The sequence below is a fragment of the Salmo salar genome, chromosome 09 (assembly GCF_965601325.2).
Source record: "Salmo salar chromosome 09, fSalSal1, whole genome shotgun sequence".
NCBI classification, from domain to species: domain Eukaryota; kingdom Metazoa; phylum Chordata; class Actinopteri; order Salmoniformes; family Salmonidae; genus Salmo; species Salmo salar.
Window position 1 is genome coordinate 38990995 of NC_138299.1, and position 19901 is coordinate 39010895.

The 19901-nt window shown below is 44.5% G+C and overlaps 1 protein-coding gene across 3 annotated transcripts in view; it reads left to right on the top strand.

The window, feature by feature from the left end:
* LOC106611285 (metastasis-associated protein MTA1) overlaps positions 1-19901 on the top strand; it is an 89392-nt gene that overhangs the window by 59488 nt on the left and 10003 nt on the right. For all 3 annotated transcript variants that reach the window (XM_045723624.2, XM_082955764.1, XM_045723625.2), the window contains 8 exons: positions 2035-2134; positions 7765-7953; positions 14750-14883; positions 15104-15309; positions 15629-15780; positions 16043-16232; positions 16680-16769; positions 17000-17155. In XM_045723624.2, coding sequence (XP_045579580.1) covers positions 2035-2134; positions 7765-7953; positions 14750-14883; positions 15104-15309; positions 15629-15780; positions 16043-16232; positions 16680-16769; positions 17000-17155 — 1217 coding nt within the window. The remainder of the gene's footprint in view (positions 1-2034; positions 2135-7764; positions 7954-14749; positions 14884-15103; positions 15310-15628; positions 15781-16042; positions 16233-16679; positions 16770-16999; positions 17156-19901) is intronic.

Genomic DNA, 19901 nt, shown 5'->3' on the forward strand with positions numbered 1-19901 from the left:
AAGACTGGTCTGGTGGAGGGGTTAGAAGACTGGACTGGTGGAGGTGGAGGGGTTAGAAGACTGGTCTGGTGGAGGGGTTAGAAGACTGGTCTGGTGGAGGGGTTAGAAGACTGGTCTGGTGGAGGGGTTAGAAGACCGGTCTGGTGGAGGGGTTAGAAGACTGGTCTGGTGGAGGGGTTAGAAGACTGGACTGGTGGAGGGGTTAGAAGACTGGTCTGGTGGAGGGGTTAGAAGAATGGACTGGTGGGAGGTGGAGGGGTTAGAAGACTGGACTGGTGGAGGGGTTAGAAGACTGGTCTGGTGGAGGGGTTAGAAGACTGGACTGGTGGAGGGGTTAGAAGACTGGACTGGTGGAGGGGTTAGAAGACTGTTCTGGTGGGAGGTGGAGGGGTTAGAAGACTGGTCTGGTGGAGGTGGAGGGGTTAGAAGACTGGTCTGGTGGAGGGGTTAGAAGACTGGTCTGGTGGGAGGTGGAGCGGGTAGAAGACTGGTCTGGTGGAGGTGGAGGGGTTAGAAGACAGGTCTGGTGGAGGTGGAGGGGTTAGAAGGCTGGTCTGGTGGAGGTGGAGGGGTTAGAAGACTGGTCTGGTGGGAGGTGGACGGGTTAGAAGACTGGACTGGTGGGAGGTGGAGGGGTTAGAAGACTAGTCTGGTGGAGGGGTTAGAAGACTAGTCTGGTGGAGGGGTTAGAAGACTGGTCTGGTGGAGGGGTTAGAAGACTGGTCTGGTGGAGGTGGAGGGGTTAGAAGACTGGTCTGGTGGAGGGGTTAGAAGACTGGTCTGGTGCAGGGGTTAGAAGACTGGTCTGGTGGAGGGGTTAGAAGACTGGTCTGGTGGAGGGGTTAGAAGACTGGTCTGGTGGGAGGTGGAGGGGTTAGAAGACTGGTCTGGTGGAGGTGGAGGGGTTAGAAGACAGGTCTGGTGGAGGTGGAGGGGTTAGAAGACTGGTCTGGTGGAGGTGGAGGGGTTAGAAGACAGGTCTGGTGGGAGGTGGAGGGGTTAGAAGGCTGGTCTGGTGGGAGGTGGAGGGGTTAGAAGACTGGTCTGGTGGAGGTGGAGGGGTTAGAAGACAGGTCTGGTGGAGGTGGAGGGGTTAGAAGGCTGGTCTGGTGGAGGTGGAGGGGTTAGAAGACAGGTCTGGTGGAGGTGGAGGGGTTAGAAGACTGGTCTGGTGGAGGGGTTAGAAGGCTGGTCTGGTGGGAGGTGGAGGGGTTAGAAGACTGGTCTGGTGGAGGTGGAGGGGTTAGAAGACTGGTCTGGTGGGAGGTGGACGGGTTAGAAGACTGGACTGGTAGAGGGGTTAGAAGACTGGTCTGGTGGAGGGGTTAGAAGACTGGACTGGTGGAGGGGTTAGAAGACTGGACTGGTGGAGGGGTTAGAAGACTGGACTGGTGGAGGGGTTAGAAGACTGGTCTGGTGGAGGGGTTAGAAGACTGGTCTGGTGGAGGGGTTAGAAGACTGGTCTGGTGGAGGGGTTAGAAGACTGGTCTGGTGGAGGGGTTAGAAGACTGGTCTGGTGGGAGGTGGACGGGTTAGAAGACTGGACTGGTGGAGGGGTTAGAAGACTGGTTTGGTGGAAGTGGAGGGGTTAGAAGACTGGTTTGGTGGAAGTGGAGGGGTTAGAAGACTGGTCTGGTGGGAGGTGGACAGGTTAGAAGACTGGTCTGGTGGAGGAGTTAGAAGACTGGACTGGTGGAGGGGTTAGAAGACTGGTCTGGTGGAGGGGATAGAAGACTGGTCTGGTGGGAGGTAGAGGGGTTTCTTGACACATCTTCCTCTTAGCTCTGCGCTATGTTGTCATACCTCTAAATCTGGATGGTTAACACAAACTCCTCTTGCTTATCTCTCTCTTCTCACCCATCTCTTTCCCTCCTGGTCTCGCTCTTTCTCCCCAATCTCTTTCCTGCCTTGTCTCTCTCCCCCATCTCTTTCCTTCCTTGTCTCTCCCCCCCATTGTCTCTCTCATCCTTCCCCCTCCCTCTCTGTCATCCCTCCCTCTCTCCCCCTTCCTCTCTCCATTCCTATGTCTCTCAGGTCAGTGGGTACCTTTGCGCGGGCTCTAGACTGCAGTAGTTCTGTCCGGCAGCCCAGTCTTCACATGAGTGCTGCTGCTGCCTCTAGAGACATCACCCTAGTAAGACACACACACAAACATACACACATTGCCCACTGCCCTAGGTAAGGTCAGGCCAGAGGTGAGGGCTCGGCAGGATTGCTGTTAGCCCAGGGGTATGCTGGGAGCTTCAGTAGTGGGTGTGAGTGGGTGTGCGTGGGTGCATTCGTGCGCATGTGTGTCTATGTGTGTGTATGGGGCATCTCTGTGTGACTGAGCGTGTGTGTGATATTGCGTGTGTGTGTCTGAGTATCAGTAACGAGCAGGCTTGTGGCCATGTTCCGGCCCAATTCTGCACCTCATACATAAAACATGGAACACAGGCCTCCGAGCTACAGCGTACACACAAACACACACATCCATATACATGAAAACAACATGCTCACAACACACATCCATATACAGTACCAGTCAAAAGTTTGGACACACCTACTCATTCAAGGGTTTTTCTTTATTTTGACTATTTTCTACATTGTAGAATAATAGTGAAGACATCAAAACTATGAAATAACACATATGGAATCATGTAGTAACCAAAAAAGTGTTAAACAAATCAAAATATATTTTAGATTTTTTAAAGTAGCCAACCTTTGCCTTGATGACAGCTTTGCACACTCTTGGCATTCTCTCAACCAGCTTCGTGAGGAATGCTTTTCCAACAGTCTTGAAGGAGTTCTCACATATGCTGAGCACTTGTTGGCTGCTTTTCCTTTACTCTGCAGTCCAACTCATCCCAAACCATCTCAATTGGGTTGAGGTCGGGTGATTGTGGAGGCCAGGTCATCTGATGCAGCACTCCATCACTCTCACAGCCTGGAGGGGGGTTTTGGGTCGTTGTCCTGTTGAAAAACAAATGATAGTCCCACTAAGCGAAAACCAGATGGGATGGCGTATCGCTGCAGAATGCTGTGGTAGCCATGCTGGTTAAGTGTGCCTTGAATTCTAAATAAATCACAGTGTCAACTGCAAAGCACCATCACACATCCTCCATGCTTCACGGTGGGAACCACACATGCAGAGATCATCCGTTCACCTACTCTGCATCTCACAAAGACATGGTGGTTGGAACCAAAAATCTCAAATTTGGACTCATCAGACCAAAGGACAAATTTCCACGGGTCTAATGTCCATTGCTCGTGTTTTTTTCCCCTAAGCAAGTCTCTTCTTCTTATTGGTGCCCTTTAGTCCATGAAGGCCTGATTCACACAGTCTCCTCTGAACAGTTGATGTTGAGATGTGTTTGTTACTTGAACTCTGTGAAGCATTTATTTGGGCTGCAATCTGAGGTGCAGTTAACTAATGAACGTATCCTCTGCAGCAGAGGTAACTCTGGGTCTTCCTTTCCTGTGGTGGTCCTCATGAGAGCCAGTTTCATCATAGCGCTTGATGGTTTTTGCGACTGCGCTTGAAGAAACTGTCAAAGTTCTTGAAATGTTCCGGATTGACTGACCTTCTTGCCATAATATGGACTTGGTCTTCTACCAAATAGGGCTATCTTCTGTATACCACCCCTATCTTGTCACAACACAACTGATTGGCTCAAACGCAGGAAGGAAAGTAATTCCACAAATTAACAAGGCACACCTGTTAATTGAAATGCATTCCAGGTGTCTACCTCATGAAGCTGGTTGAGAGAATGCCAAGAGTGTGCAAAGCTGTCAACAAGGCAAAGGGTGGCTACTTTGGAGAATCTCAAATATAAAATATATTTTGATTTGTTTAACACTTTTTGGTTACTATATGATTCCATATGTGTTATTTCATAGTTTTGATGACTTCACTGTTATTCTACAATGTAGAAAATAGTAAAAATAAAGAAAAACCGTTGAATGAGTAGGTGTGTCCAAACTTTTGACTGGTACTGTACATGAAGAACAACATGCGCACAGCACACATACATATACAGCCGTGGCCAAAAGTTTTGAGAATGACACAAATGTACATTTTCACAAAGTCTGCTCCCTCAGTTTGTATGATGGCAATTTGCATATACTCCAGAATGTTATGAAGAGTGATCAGATGAATCGCAATTAATTGCAAAGTCCCTCTTGCCATGCAAATGAACTGAATCCCCCAAAAAACGTTTCCACTGCATTTCAGCCCTGCCACAAAAGGACCAGCTGACATCATGTCAGTGATTCTCTCGTTAACACAGGTGTGAGTGTTGACGAGGACAAGGCTGGAGATCACTCTGTCATGCTGATAGAGTTCGAATAACAGACTGGAAGCTTCAAAAGGAGGGTGATGCTTGTAATCATTGTTCTTCCTCTGTCAATCATGGTTACCTGCAAGGAAACACGTGTCGTCATCATTGCTTTGCACAAAAAGGGCTTCACAGGCAAGGATATTGCTGCCAGTAAGATTGCACCTAAATCAACCATTATTCGGATCATCAAGAACTTCAAGGAGAGCAGTTCAATTGTTGTGAAGAAGGCTTCAGGGCGCCCAAGAAAGTCCAGCAAGTGCCAGGACCGTCTCTTAAAGTTGATTCAGCTGCGGGATCGGGGCACCACCAGTACAGAGCTTGCTCAAGCAGGCAGGTGTGAGTGCATCTGCACACACAGTGAGGATAATACTTTTGGAGGATGGCCTGGTGTCAAGAAGGGCAGCAAAGAAGCCACTTCTCTCCAGGAAAAACATCAGGGACAGACTGATATTCTGCAAAAGGTACAGGGGTTGGACTGCTGAGGACTGGGGTAAAGTCATTTTCTCTGATGAATCCCCTTTCCGATTGTTTGGGGCATCCGGTAAAAAGCTTGTTCGGAGAAGACAAGGTGAGCGCTACCATCAGTCCTGTGTCATGCCAACAGTAAAGCATCCTGAGAACATTCAAGTGTGGAGTTGCTTCTCATCCAAGGGAGTGGGCTCACTCACAATTTTGCCTAAGAACACAGCCATGAATAAAGAATGGTACCAACACATCCTCCGAGAGCAACTTCTCCCAACCATCTAGGAACAATTTGGTGACAAACAATGCCTTTTCCAGCATGATGGAGCACCTTGGCATAAGGCAAAAGTGAGAATTAAGTTGCTCGGGGAACAAAACATTGATATTTTGGTTCCATGGCCAGGAAACTCCCCAGACCTTAATCCCATTGAGAACTTGTGGTCAATCCTCAAGAGGCGGGTGAACAAACAAAAACCAACAAATTCTGACAAACTCCAAGCATTGATTATGCAAGAATGTGCTGCCATCAGTCAGGATGTGGCCCAGAAGTTAATTGACAGCATGCCAGGGCGGATTGCAGAGGTCTTGAAAAAGAAGGGTCAACAGTGCAAATATTGACTCTTTGCATCAACTTCATGTAATTATCAATAAAAGCCTTTGACACTTATGAAATGCTTGTAATTATACTTCAGTATTCCATAGAACATCTGACAAAAATATTTAAAGACACTGAAGCAGCAAACTTTGTGGAAATGTATATTTGTGTCATTCTCAAAACTTTGGCCACTACTGTACATGAAAACAACATGCACACATACATATACATGAAAACAACATGCACACAGCACACATACATATACATGAAAACAACATGCACACATACATATACATGAAAACAACAGGCACACACTACACATACAGTGAGGGAAAAAAGTATTTGATCCCCTGCTGATTTTGTACGTTTGCCCACTGACAAAGAAATGATCAGTCTATAATTTTAATGGTAGGTTTATTTGAACAGTGAGAGAACAGCAACAACAAAAAAATCCAGAAAAACGCATGTCAAAAATGTTATAAATTGATTTGCATTTTAATGAGGGAAATAAGTATTTGACCCCTCTGCAAAACATGACTTAGTACTTGGTGGCAAAACCCTTGTTGGCAATCACAGAGGTCAGACGTTTCTTGTAGTTGGCCACCAGGTTTGCACACATCTCAGGAGGGATTTTGTCCCACTCCTCTTTGCAGATCTTCTCCAAGTCATTAAGGTTTCGAGGCTGACGTTTGGCAACTCGAACCTTCAGCTCCCTCCACAGATTTTCTATGGGATTAAGGTCTGGAGACTGGCTAGGCCACTCCAGGACCTTAATGTGCTTCTTCTTGAGCCACTCCTTTGTTGCCTTGGCCATGTGTTTTGGGTCATTGTCATGCTGGAATACTCATCCACGACCCATTTTCAATGCCCTGGCTGAGGGAAGGAGGTTCTCACCCAAGATTTGACGGTACATGGCCCTGTCCATCGTCCCTTTGATGTGGTGAAGTTGTCCTGTTCCCTTAGCAGAAAAACACCCTCAAAGCATAATGTTTCCACCTCCATGTTTGACGGTGGGGATGGTGTTCTTGGGGTCATAGGCAGCATTCCTCCTCCTCCAAACACGGCGAGTTGAATTGATGCCAAAGAGCTCCATTTTGGTCTCATCTGACCACAACACTTTCACCCAGTTGTCCTCTGAATCATTCAGATGTTCATTGGCAAACTTCAGACGGGCATGTATATGTGCTTTCTTGAGCAGGGGGACGTTGCGGGCGCTGCAGGATTTCAGTCCTTCACGGCGTAGTGTGTTACCAATTGTTTTCTTGGTGACTATGGACCCAGCTGCCTTGAGATCATTGACAAGATCCTCCCGTGTAGTTCTGGGCTGATTCCTCACCATTCTCATGATCATTGCAACTCCACGAGGTGAGATCTTTCATGGAGCCCCAGGCCGAGGGAGATTGACAGTTCTTTTGTGTTTCTTCCATTTGCGAATAATCGCACCAACTGTTGTCACCTTCTCACCAAGCTGTTTGGTGATGGTCTTGTAGCCCATTCCAGCCTTGTGTAGGACTACAATCTTGTCCCTGACATCCTTGAAGAGCTCTTTGGTCTTGGCCATGGTGGAGAGTTGGGAATCTGATTGATTGATTGCTTCTGTGGACAGGTGTCTTTTATACAGGTAACAAGCTCAGATTAGGAGCACTTCCTTTAAGTGTGCTCCTAATCTCAGCTCGTTACCTGTATAAAAGACACCTGAGACCAGAATTCTTTCTGATTGAGAGGGGTCAAGTACTTATTTCCCTCATTAAAATGCAAATCAATTTATAACATTTTTGACATGCGTTTTTCTGGATTTTTTTGTTGTTATCCTGTCTCTCACTGTTCAAATAAACCTACCATTAAAATTATAGACTGATCATATCTTTGTTAGTGGGCAAACGTACAAAATCAGCAGGGGATCAAATACTTTTTTCCCCTCACTGTACATATACATGAAAACAACATGCACATATACATATACATGAAAACAACATGCACACATACATATACATGAAAACAACATGCGCACAGCACACATACATGAAAACAACATGCGCACAGCACACAAATCAACTCTTACACTCATGAATAGAGAGACCCTCACACTGACTAAGACAAGTAACAAGATAATAGCACATCCTTAATAGACTATGCTGAACCATTAACCTTGGTGGCTTTGACAGACAGAAAAATAGGGACCTTTTGCTCGGTTTGTTTGTTACAAAGGTGTGTTTTGTTGGCTGGGTATAGGTGAAATCCAGGGGCATACATGTTCATTAGAGCACACAGTAAACCCGACCGAAGTGTTTCTTATTGGACAAATACAGATGGTACCTCCCTGTTTCTTCGTGTTTTCTGCCTACTGAACACAACACAATATTTCCCCCAATCCTATCTTCTCCCCAGTTCCATGCCATGGACACCTTGGATAAGACGGGTTATGACATGACACGGGCCATCGCTGCCCTGGTTCCCCAGGGAGGACCTATTCTCTGCCGGGACGAGATGGAGGAGTGGAGCGCCTCAGAGGCCAACCTGTTTGAAGAGGCCCTGGAGAAATACGGAAAAGACTTCACAGACATACAACAGGACTTTGTGAGTACAGACGAACAACGGGCAGACAGACAGGTTTCAGACAGACAGACAGGTACGGTTCTGCTGCCTTGGCTTGGACTACCCTCCACAAGGAAACTCTGATGTGCATATCACCAAATCTTCAGGGGAATTGTTGGGCTGCAGCTTGCCAGCCTGGTCCACCACAAGGGACCAATCAGATTGCATTATTTATTTGTAGAACTACTCTCACAAATGTAAAGGAAACGATGCTTACACTGAGAGGAACTGTTAAAGGCTCATAATAATGTAACTATTGGTGAGACTCAACTCAGAGACTATCAGGCAGGCATCTATTGAGAGCAGAAAAGATAATACTGCATGTCTACTGCAGCCATAGATATAGATAGTGTATGGCTATATTTCTCTCAGCCATAGATTTAGATAGTGTATGGCTATATTTCTCTCAGCCATAGATATAAATAGTGTATGGCTATATTTCTCTTCCCAAGGAAGAACCAGACTTGTGGAGGTCTACAATTTCTTTCTGAGGTCTTGGCTGATTTCTTTTGATTTTCCCATGATGTCAAGCAAAGAGGCACTCAGTTTGAAGCTAGGCCTTGAAATACATCCACAGGTACACCTCCAATTGACTCAGATGATGTCAGTTAGCCTATCAGAAGCTTCTAAAGCCATGACATAATTTCCTGGATTTTTCCAAGCTGTTTAAAGCCACAGTCAACTTAGTTAGTGTATGTAAACTTCTGACCCACTGGAATTGTGATACAGTGAATAATAAGTGAAATAATCTGTCTGTAAACAGTTGTTGGAAAAATTGCTTGTGTCACGCACAAAGTAGATGTCCTAATCGACTTGCTGAAACTATAGTTTGTTAACAAGAAATTTGTGGAGTGGTTGAAAAACGAGTTTTAATGACTCCAACCTAAGTGTATATAAACTTCCGACTTCAACTGTAGATACTGTATGGCTATATTTCTCTCAGCCATAGATATAGATAGTGTATGGGTATATCTCTTTCAGCCATAGATATAGAGAGTTTGATTATATTTCTCTCAGCCATAGATATAGATAGTGTATGGGTATATCTCTTTCAGCCATAGATATAGAGAGTTTGATTATATTTCTCTCAGCCATAGATATAGATAGTGTATGGGTATATCTCTCTCAGCCATATAGATAGATACGGTATGGCTATACAGTGCATTCGGAAAGTATTCAAACCGCTTGACTTTTTCAAAATTTTGTTACGTTTCAGCCTTATTCTAAAATGGATTAAATAAAAATAAAATAAACAAATACTCATCAATCTACACACAATACCCCATAATGACATGGCAAAAACAGGTTTTTAAAATTGTTTGCAAATGTATTAAAAACAGAAATACCTTAATTACATAATTATTCAGACCCTTTGCTATGAGACTCAAAATTAAGCTCAGGTGCATCCTGTTTCCATTGATCATCCTTGATGTTTCTACAACTTGATTGGAGTCCACCTGTAGTAAATTCAATTGATTGGACATTATTTGGAATGGCACACACCTGTCTAAATAAGGTCCCACAGTTGACAGTGCATGTCAGAGCAAAAACCAAGCCATGAGGTCGAAGGAATTGTCCATAGAGCTCAGAGACAGGATTGTATCCAGGCACAGATCTGGGGAAGGGTACCAAAACATTTCTACAGCATTGAAGGTCCCCAAGAGCACAGCGGCATCCATCATTCTTAAATGGAAGAAGTTTGGAACCACCAAGACTCTTCCTAGAGCTGGCCAACCGGCTAAACTGAGCAATCGGGGGAGAAGGTCCTTGGTCAGGGAGGTGAGCAAGAACCCAATGGTCACTCTGATAGAGCTCCAGAGTTCCTCTGTGGAGTTGGGAAAACCTTTCAGAAGGACATCCATCTCTGCAGCAATCCACCAATCAGGCCTTTATGGTAGAGTGGCCAGACAGAAGCCACTCCTCAGTAAAAGGCACATGACAGCCCACTTGGTGTTTGCAAAAAGGCACCTAAAGGACTCAGACCATGAGAAACAAGATTCTCTGGTCTGATGAAACCAAGATTGAAGTCTTTGGCCTGAATGCCAAGCGTAATGTCTGGAGGAAATCTGGCACCATCCCTACGGTGAAGCATGGTGGTGGCAGAATCATGCTGTGGGGATGATTTTTAGCGGCAGCGACTTGCAGACTTGTCAGGATCGAAAGATGAACTGAGAAAAGTACAGAGAGATCCTTGATGAAAACCTTTTTCAGAGCGGTCAGGAACTCAGACTGGGGCGAAGGTTCACCTTCCAAAAGGACAACAACCCTAAGCACACAGCCAAGACAATGCAGGAGTGGCTTCAGGACAAGTCTCAATGTCCTTGAGTGGCCCAGAAAGAGCCCGGACTTGAACCCGATCAAACATCTCTGGAGAGACCTGAAAAAGCTGTGCAGCGACACTCCCCATCCAACCTGACAGAGCTTGAGAGGATTTGCAGAGAAGAATGGGAGAAACTCCCCAAGTACAGGTGTGCCAAGTTTGTAGTGTCATACCCAAGACTCAAGGCTATAATCGCTGCCAAAAGTGAATACTTATGTAAATGTGGTATTTAATTATTATAATTTTTTAAAATGCAACCTGTTTTTTCTTTGTCATTATGGAGTATTGTGTTTAGATTAATGAGGAAAAACAATTGAATCCATTTTACAATAAGGCTGTAACGTACTAAAATCTGGAAAAAGGGTCTGAATACTCCGAATGCACTGTAAATAATTAGCCTAAATTATGACTATCCAATCTAGTCATCACATTAGGAATAGTAGGCTACCTTACATAAGTCTGCAAATGCGATGATGCATGGAATGATTTATTATAAAGGTGAATTTTTATTGTAAAAATGAGCTTCCCCAAGCTTGAAACTAAAGTGCCGTCTATGGCTACAGAAACACCACTAGCCAAACAACTGTCTGGCTGGTGGCTCCTGAATTAAAGGGTAACTATACCAACAAATCAACATTTCTCTTATTATTATTATTTTATTTGTATTTATTTTTGGCAATCAAAACATTTTTGGAAATTGGCAATCTCTGTTTTTTGTATGGCTATATCCGGTGGTGTAGTGGTGCGTAGAGAATCTGAGGTGCAGTTAACTCTAATGAACTTATCCTCAGCAGCAGAGGTAACTCTGGGTCTTCTTTTCCTGTGGCGGTCCTCTTGAGAACCAGTTTCATCATAGCACTTGATGATTTCTGCGACTGCACTTGAAGAAACTTTCTTAAAATTTTCCGGATTGACTGACCTTTATGTCTGAAAACTTCTTTGTGATGGGGGCGGTATTTTGACGTCCAGATGAAAAGCGTGCCCAAAGTAAACTGCCTGCTACTCAGGCCCAGAAGCTAGGATATGCATATAATTGGTAGATTTGAATAGAAAACACTCTAAAGTTTATAAAACTGTTACAATTATGTCTGTGAGTATAACAGAACTTATTTGGCAGGCGAAACCCCGAGGACAAACCATCCAGGATTTTTTGTTGTTGTTGAGTTCACTGTGTTTTCCTTTCATTTTCTATGGTAAACTAGATTTATGAGGCACCTGGTTGCAGTTCCTATGGCTTCCACTAGATGTCAACAGTCTTTAGAAATTGGTTGATGTTTTTCCTTTGAGAAATGAAGAAGTACGGCTATTCAGAATGAGTGTCAAGCCAAGTGGACACTTTTGTTTGGGGCGTGCAACCTGTAGCTCGCTCCACTATGATTTTATCCACTAATGAACACAGTATATTCCGTCTTAAATTTTATCGATTATTTACGTTTTAGGATACCTAAGGATGGATTAGGAAAGTTGTTTGAAATGTTTGGACAAAGTTTACAGGTAACTTATTAGATAATTTGTAGTCATGTTGGGCGAGTTGGAACCGGTGTTTTTCTGAATCAAACGCGCCAAATAAATTGACATTTTGGGGATATAAAAAAGGACTTTATCGAACAAAAGGACCATTTGTGATGTTTCTGGGACATATTGGACTGCCAACAGAAGAAGATCTTCAAAGGTAAGGCATGAATTATATCGTTATTTCTGACTTTTGTGTCGCCACCTGCCTGGTTGAAAATTATTGTTATGCATTTGTATGGTGGGGTGCTGTCCTCAGATAATGACATGGTTTGCTTTCGCCTTAAAGCCTTTTTTGAAATCTGACACCGCGGCTGGATTAACAAGAAGTTAAGCTTTATTTTGAGATATTGCATGTGTATTTTCAAGAATGTTAAATATTTACAATTATAGCTTTTTTTGCCATAAAGACTTGGTCTTTTACCCAATAGGACTATCTTCTGTATACCACCCCTACCTTGTCACAACTCAACTGATTGGCTCAAACACATTAAGGAAAGAAATTCCACAAATTAACTTTTAACAAGGCACACCTGTTAATTGAAATGCATTCCAGGTGACTACCTCATGAAGCTGGTTAAGAGAATGCCAAGAGTGTGCAAAGCTGTCAAGGCAAAGGGTGGCTACTTTGGAGAATCTCAAATATAAAATATATTTTTATTTAACACTTTTTTGGTTACTACATGATTCCATATGTGATATTTCATGGTGTTGATGTCTTCACTATTATTCTACACGGTAGAAAATAGTAAAAATAAAGAAAAACCCTTGAATGAGTAAGTGTCCAAACTTTTGACAGGTACTGTACACTTTGAATGAGCTAAAATTATAAATCTCATATTGGTCTTTCACAGTCAGCTGTACTGTGCAGTAGGCTAATAGTAGGCCTACTATTGAAACTGATAAATCAGCCTTATTAATTGATACGGTGTATACCTCAACTACACTACTTTGATTCGCATCGTGGGGATTAAAAAGTGAGTATGCACAATGCCCACTGAAAAATAAGGGGTATAGGGCGTATAACCTCCACTTCACCACTGAATATATCTCTCTCAGCCATAGATATAGATACTGTATGGTCAGATCACTCTCAGCCATAGAGATAGATACTGTATGGTCATATCTCTCTCAGCCATAGAGATGCACTATATATATAAATGTATGTGGACACCCCTTCAAATTAGTGGATTCGGCTATTTCAGACACAGCCGTTGCTGACAGGTGTATAAAATCAAGCACACAGCCATGCAATCCCCATAGATAAACATTGGCAGTAGAATGACCTTACAGAAGAGCTCAGTGACTTTCAATGTGGCACCGTCATAGGGTGCCACATTTTCAACAAGTCAGTTCGTAAAATTTCTGCCCCGCTTGAGCTGCCCTGATCAACAGTAATTGCTGTTATTGTGACGTGAAAACGTCTAGGATCAACAACAGCTCAGTTGCGAAGTGGTAGGCCACACAAGCTCACAGAATGGGGCCGCCAAGTTCTGAAGTGCGCAGTGTGTAAAAAAATGTATCGCCTCTGTTGCACCACTCACTACTGAGTTCCTCTGGAAGCAACGTCAGCACAAGAACTGTTTGTCGGGAGCTTTATGAAATGGGTTTCCATGGCTGAGCAGCCGCACACAAGCCTAAGATCACCATGCGCAATGCCAAGCGTCGGCTGGAGTGGTGTAAAGCTCGCCGCCATTGGACTCTGGAGCAGTGGAAACGCGTTCTCTGGAGTGATGAATCACGCTTCACCATTTGGCAGTCCAACGGACCAATCAATGTTTGGCAGATGCCAGGAGAACGCTACCTGCCCAAATGCATAGTGCCAACTGTGAAGTTTGGTGGAGGAGGAATAATGGTCTGTTTTCTTTTCATGGTTCAGACTTGGCTCCTTAGTTTCGATGAAGGGAAATCTTAACGCTACAGCATACAATGACATTCTAGACAATTCTGTGCTTCCAACTTTGTGGCAAAAGTTTGGCGAAGGCCCTTTCCTGTTTCAGCATGACAATGCCCCTGTGCACAAAGTGAGGTCCACACAGAAATGGTTGGTCGAGATTGGTGTGGAAGAACTTTCTTCAACCCCATCGAACACCTTTGGGATGAATTGGAACGCAGACTGCGAGCCAGGCCTAATCTCCCAACATCAGTGCCCGACCTCACTAATGCTCTTGTGGCTGATGGAAGCAAGTCCCTGCAACAATATTCCAACATCTAGTGGAAAGACTTCCTAGAAGACTGGTGGCTGTTATAGCAGCAAAGGGGGGACCAACTCCATATTAATTCCCATGATTTAGGATTCTTTTAAATTTAACTAGGCAAGTCAGTTAAGAACAAATTCTTATTTACAATGATGGCCTACCCTGGCCAAATCCGGACAACGCTGGGCCAGTTGTGCACCGCCCTATGGATTCCCAATCACGGCCGGATGTGAGATGCAGTACCTTAGACCGCTGCGCCACTCGGGAATGAGATGTTTGATGAGCAGGTGTCCACATACTTTTGGTCATGTAGTGTATCTCTCGCAGCAATAGAGATAGATACAACTGGTTGAGCGATATATAGCCATACAGTATCTATGCTGCTGTTACCCTGAGGGGAAGGAATAAATGAGGGTTCTGCTGTCTTTACACTGTGTCTCACTCTGCCACCTGCAGGTCAATTACAGTCAGTGTAGTTCTCTGTTCTACCCAAGCCCACAGCCACAGCAAACTACGTGCTGCCATTAGGGGTGGGGCCTGCCAGCTCTAGTGTTCTGACAATTCAGTTACCTCTTTGAAACTTTTTAAAGAGAGCAGTTTTAATTCAACTATAAAATATCACTTTCCAAAGATTTTATTGAATAGAAAACATTTCGAGAAAATAGAAAATACAAAAGGTGGTGCCTTTTAAAGCATGATGACGAAGATGTTATGCTGAGAATGTTGTCTCTCTTGTCCTCCCCTGCAGCTGCCCTGGAAGTCCCTGACCAGTATCATAGAGTATTACTACATGTGGAAGACCACAGACAGATACGTACAGCAGAAACGGTTAAAAGCAGCGGAGGCAGAGAGCAAGTTGAAGCAAGTCTACATCCCCAACTAGTGAGTATCTACAGACTGAGACAGCAGGTCCTAATGAGCTCCTCCCAAACCCCTAACGTTAACTCTTCTGAAGTCTGCAGGTCGGAAGGCTCTGTATAGGCATAAGCCGTGTAGTGGTGGAGCTTCCACCATATTGCTTACACTTTACAGGGAGCAAAATGGGACTGGCTACAGTATGTTGTGTTTCTGAGACTCTGATCCTCTGCCCACTTCCTCATAGCAACAAACCCAACCCCAACCAGCTGAGTGCTAACAGTGTGAAGCCTGGCATTGTGGGAGGCCTAGTGAATGGCTCCGGGGCTGCAGCTGGAGCCACAGTCGGAGCTGGGGGTGTCCCGGGGGTGCTACCACTGCCCCCAGGACAGACCCCAGGACAGACCCCAGGACAGACCCCAGGACTGGGCCGCGCTTGTGAGAGCTGCTACAGTGAGTACCACTCCCCTCCACCCACACTCAGTGTTTTTACTTCATTTAGACCGCATGGAAATGAGTGATTCATTCCATACTGTAGTAAGGCTCCAAGCCATTGCCTCTATGGCTGTCCTTTAACAATGGAGTGAGTTAGAGAGGGTGCGTGAGAGCGAGAGGGAGTGAGTGAGCTCAGTGTAATCTAGTCAGAGCTATTTTAGTGTTAATTAATTCAGTCTTAAATGATAAAAAAATGTCACTAACTGTGTGTGTGTGTGTGCACGTGTCTCTGCGTGTGTGTCTGTTCCCATGTATCTCTGTCTCTCTGTGTGTGTAGCCATCAGCTCATACCAGTGGTACTCGTGGGGTCCCCCCAACATGCAGTGTCGTCTATGTGCCTCCTGCTGGACCTACTGGAAGAAGTATGGAGGACTGAAGATGCCAACAAGACTGGAAGGAGAGAGGCCTGGACCCAACCGCAACAACATGGTAAACAACATGTAAACAACAACACAAAGTGAGATCATGATTAGGATGAGAAGGTTTTCCCAAGTAATGTAAACTGAGCAGGAGACACTCCTGTCCCTCCTTAATGTCAACCTACAACTCTTTGTCTTGGACTCCTCTTGTCTGATTGTTGTACATTCTCTTAACTCTTTCTCCTCTTCCTCCTTCTCTTCCTCCTCCTCCTCTCCCCTCTCACTCTGTCTCTCTGGCTTCTCTCTCCCACCCCCCCTCCCCTCCTGTCCAGTCTCCCCACGGTGTTCCCATGCGTCACAGCGGGAGCCCCAAATTTGCTGTAAAGACGAAACAGGCCTTCTACCTGATGACCACTCGGGTGACACGCGCCGCCCGACGCTTCTGTCAGGACATCATCAGACCACGCTTCCTTGCCAGGCACCCCTACCTCCCCCTCAACACAGCCCAAATCAAACAAGAATGTGAGTAACATACTACACCTCTACCTCCACCCCTGTCCTCCGCCCCTGTCCTCCGCCCCTATCCTCTCGCCCCTGTCCTCTCGCCCCTGTCCTCTCGCCCCTGTCCTCTCGCCCCTGTCCTCTCGCCCCTGTCCTCCGCCCCTGTCCTCCGCCCCTATCCTCCACCCCTATCCTCCACTCATTTTTTTCCGCCTTTACCTTCCCCCTCCACTCCTACCTCCCCCTCAACACAGGTAAAATCCAGGCCTATTGAGAGTACTGAGTAGACCTGGGTCCTGTTCATTAAGGCACCACACAAAGGAAAACTGAGTAAAACAGGGAGAGACTGTAATTGTCCAATAAGAAATGCCATTTTCCTTTTCTGTTGTAATTTTTTTTTAAAGGTCTTATCTAACTGGCTACTGAAATGTGACACACATACTAACCCTGTGCTGTGGTGTTTTCCAGGTGCACTGCGGTTGCCAGACGAACCCAAAAAGCCATTGCCGCTGAAGCCTGTTGACAGGAAGCCTCTGGAGTCAGTGGTCCGATATCTTGGTGGGAATCTCATTCTCACCCATCTATAGAGAAGTCTCTAATTTTCAGTCTGCTAAATGGCATATATTAAATATAATCGTCTGCTTTAGCCAGTGTTGATTTGAAATTCATAACTTTGCTGATTAAACTCAAACATCTCTCTCTCTCTCTCTCTCTTCTTTCTCCCTCCCTCCCTCCCTCTCTCTCTCTCTCTCTCTCTCTCTCTCTCCCCTCCCTCTGTCCATGCCCAGAGGCCCACCCGTGCCCACCCAAACCTGACCTCCCGCGCGGCCAGACTGTAACCACAGGCAGCCTGACACCCATCAAGTCGACGCCTAACATCCTCAACAACGGATCACCTACCATCCTGGGCAAACGCACCTACGAGCAGCACAACGGCATGGACGGTGAGAGACCGAGGAGAGGGAGAGACGGTCAGAGGTAGAGAGGGGCTGGAGGAGGATGACGTAGATGGAAGACAATGTGGTCATGGCTAAGGCTGTTGAGGTGACCATATTACCGCCACACCGGCGGTCACGAGTCATGAAGGCAGTCAAATTCCATATGACCGTTTAATCACGGTAATTAGGCTTCTCCAAGCTCTGATGCTGCTGCTGGTCATTAGTAGCCTACCGAACTTGCTAACTGCCTGGTACTCAGCACTCTATTGTCCTTCTAATCACTCTGACATCAATGCAAATGTTTTCGAAAATCTAATCAAACACTTCATGAGAGCCCATGAGCTCATGTTGCGCCACATTTCTATAGGCTATGCAATTGCAGGAGAAAACAGAGTGATGGCCTCTCTTAAAAAGAGGAGGATCCCATCAGTTTTCTATAGGCTAGGCCTACTATATTTATTTCTCAACTTCCCTAATATTAAGCACATTGCTTTTCTTTACAACAGGAGTATAGCCTACCTGGCTGGCATGAAAATAAACCACGGGGAAAAACGTCCTCCATTGGTTATTTAAGTGACATGTATTTTTTCCCGCTTCCCCTGTTTCGATACAGGTACATGACCATGGTCAATTCTAAATCATATCAAATGTCACACATATATTGTTTGGTATATGTAAAGACAAGATTAAATCAAGACTAGTGTGATGGTGACAATATTATCCTATCACTTGTGAATGATGCCCAGCATAAGAAACAATGCCTTTTTTTTGCGACATATTCTAAAAATAGTCGCACACCTCATGTAGCCTAACCCGTAGGCCTATATGTTTTAATAAGGTTTGTATCACAACTAAAGTGGCTAAATAACTTCTTAAAATAAAGCACATTAATCCGCTTTACAAGGGGTGTAGAGCCCAACTGGCTTACTGTATGCAGCGTGTGAGTTTCAAGTTTGGGGAAGATAATTTTCACCATAAAAATGCACCTTAATAATAACAGCATCACATGCATAATTGCATTTGTGGTCACTAATGATAATTGTGTTTTCCGCTAATGGAACATTTTCTCTTATAGCCTAATGTGCGCATTGCTGCGCTTATATTTTGAAGAAATAGCCTAATAGTTTATCAACATTTTAAGCTAAACGTTCTGATCTGTTGCGTCTGATCTGTTGCGTCAGCCACATTGCGTAAAAAAGTTTTTGTTGATGCTAGTGGTTGTATTCATTTGGGATCTATCGCATCCCACAACTGTCCCAGACTATGTTTGGAATATTTATTTCAATTCAATTAAAATTTAAGGGGATTTATTAAATTGCTTTATTTCTCGCATAGAATAGCTCAAATTTTGTACTATGGGGATAGTAGATTGACATAGGCTAGTGCTTTTGTTGTTCATTAGGCCTACTCATCTTGTTGGCTGACGAAAAGTAAATGTGGACAGTTCTTACAATATCTTCAATATGCACCTCGGAATTGGTTAACCTCTTACATCTAGACGTTCCGCTAGCGGAACACCTGCTCCAATATCCAATGATAGGCGTGGCGCGAATGACAAATTCCTCAAAAATACAAAAACTTCAATTTTTCAAACATATGACTATTTCACAGCATTTTAAAGACAAGACTCTCCTTTATCTAACCACACTGTCCGATTTCAAAAAGGCTTTACAGCGAAAGCAAAACATTAGATTATGTCAGCAGAGTACCAAGCCAGAAATAATCAGACACCCATTTTTCAAGCTAGCATATAATGTCACAAAAACCCAGAAGACAGCTAAATGCAGCACTAACCTTTGATGATTTTCATCAGATGACACACCTAGGACATTATGTTATACAATACATGCATGTTTTGTTCAATCAAGTTCATATTTATATCAAAAACCAGCTTTTTACATTAGCATGTGACGTTCAGAACTAGCATACCCCCCGCAAACTTCCGGGGAATTTGCTAACAATTTACTTAATTACTCACGATAAACGTTCACAAAAAGCATAACAATTATTTTAAGAATTATAGATACAGAACTCCTCTATGCACTCGATATGTCCGATTTTAAAATAGCTTTTTGGTGAAAGCACATTTTGCAATATTCTAGGTACATAGCCCAGCCATCACGGGCTAGCTATTTAGACACCCGGCAAGTTTAGCCTTCACCAAAATCAGATTTACTATTATAAAAGTTTGATTACCTTTTGTTGTCTTCGTCAGAATGCACTCCCAGGACTGCTACTTCAATAACAAATGTTGGTTTGGTCCAAAATAATCCATCGTTATATCCGAATAGTGGCGTTTTGTTCGTGCGTCCCAGACACTATCCGAAATGGTAAATCAGGGTTGAGCGCATGGCGCAATTCGTGATAAAAAAAATTCTAAATATTCCATTACCGTACTTCGAAGCATGTCAACCGCTGTTTCAAATAAATTTTTATGCAATTTATCTCGTAAAAAAGCGATAATATTCCGACCGGGAATCTCCTTTTCGGCAAACAGAGGAAAAATCACAAAGACGGGGGCGGCCAGGGCACGCGCCTAAGCCCACAGTCCCTTGATCGGCCACTTGAGAAAGGCGATAATGTGTTTCAGCCTGGGGCTGGGATGACGACATTCAGGTTTTTCCCGGGCTCTGAGCGCCCATGGAAGACGTAGGAAGTGTCACGTTAGAGCAGAGATCCTTTGTAAAAGATAGAGATGGCAAAGAAGTTCAAAAAATGGTCAGACAGGCCACTTCCTGTAAAGGAATCTCAG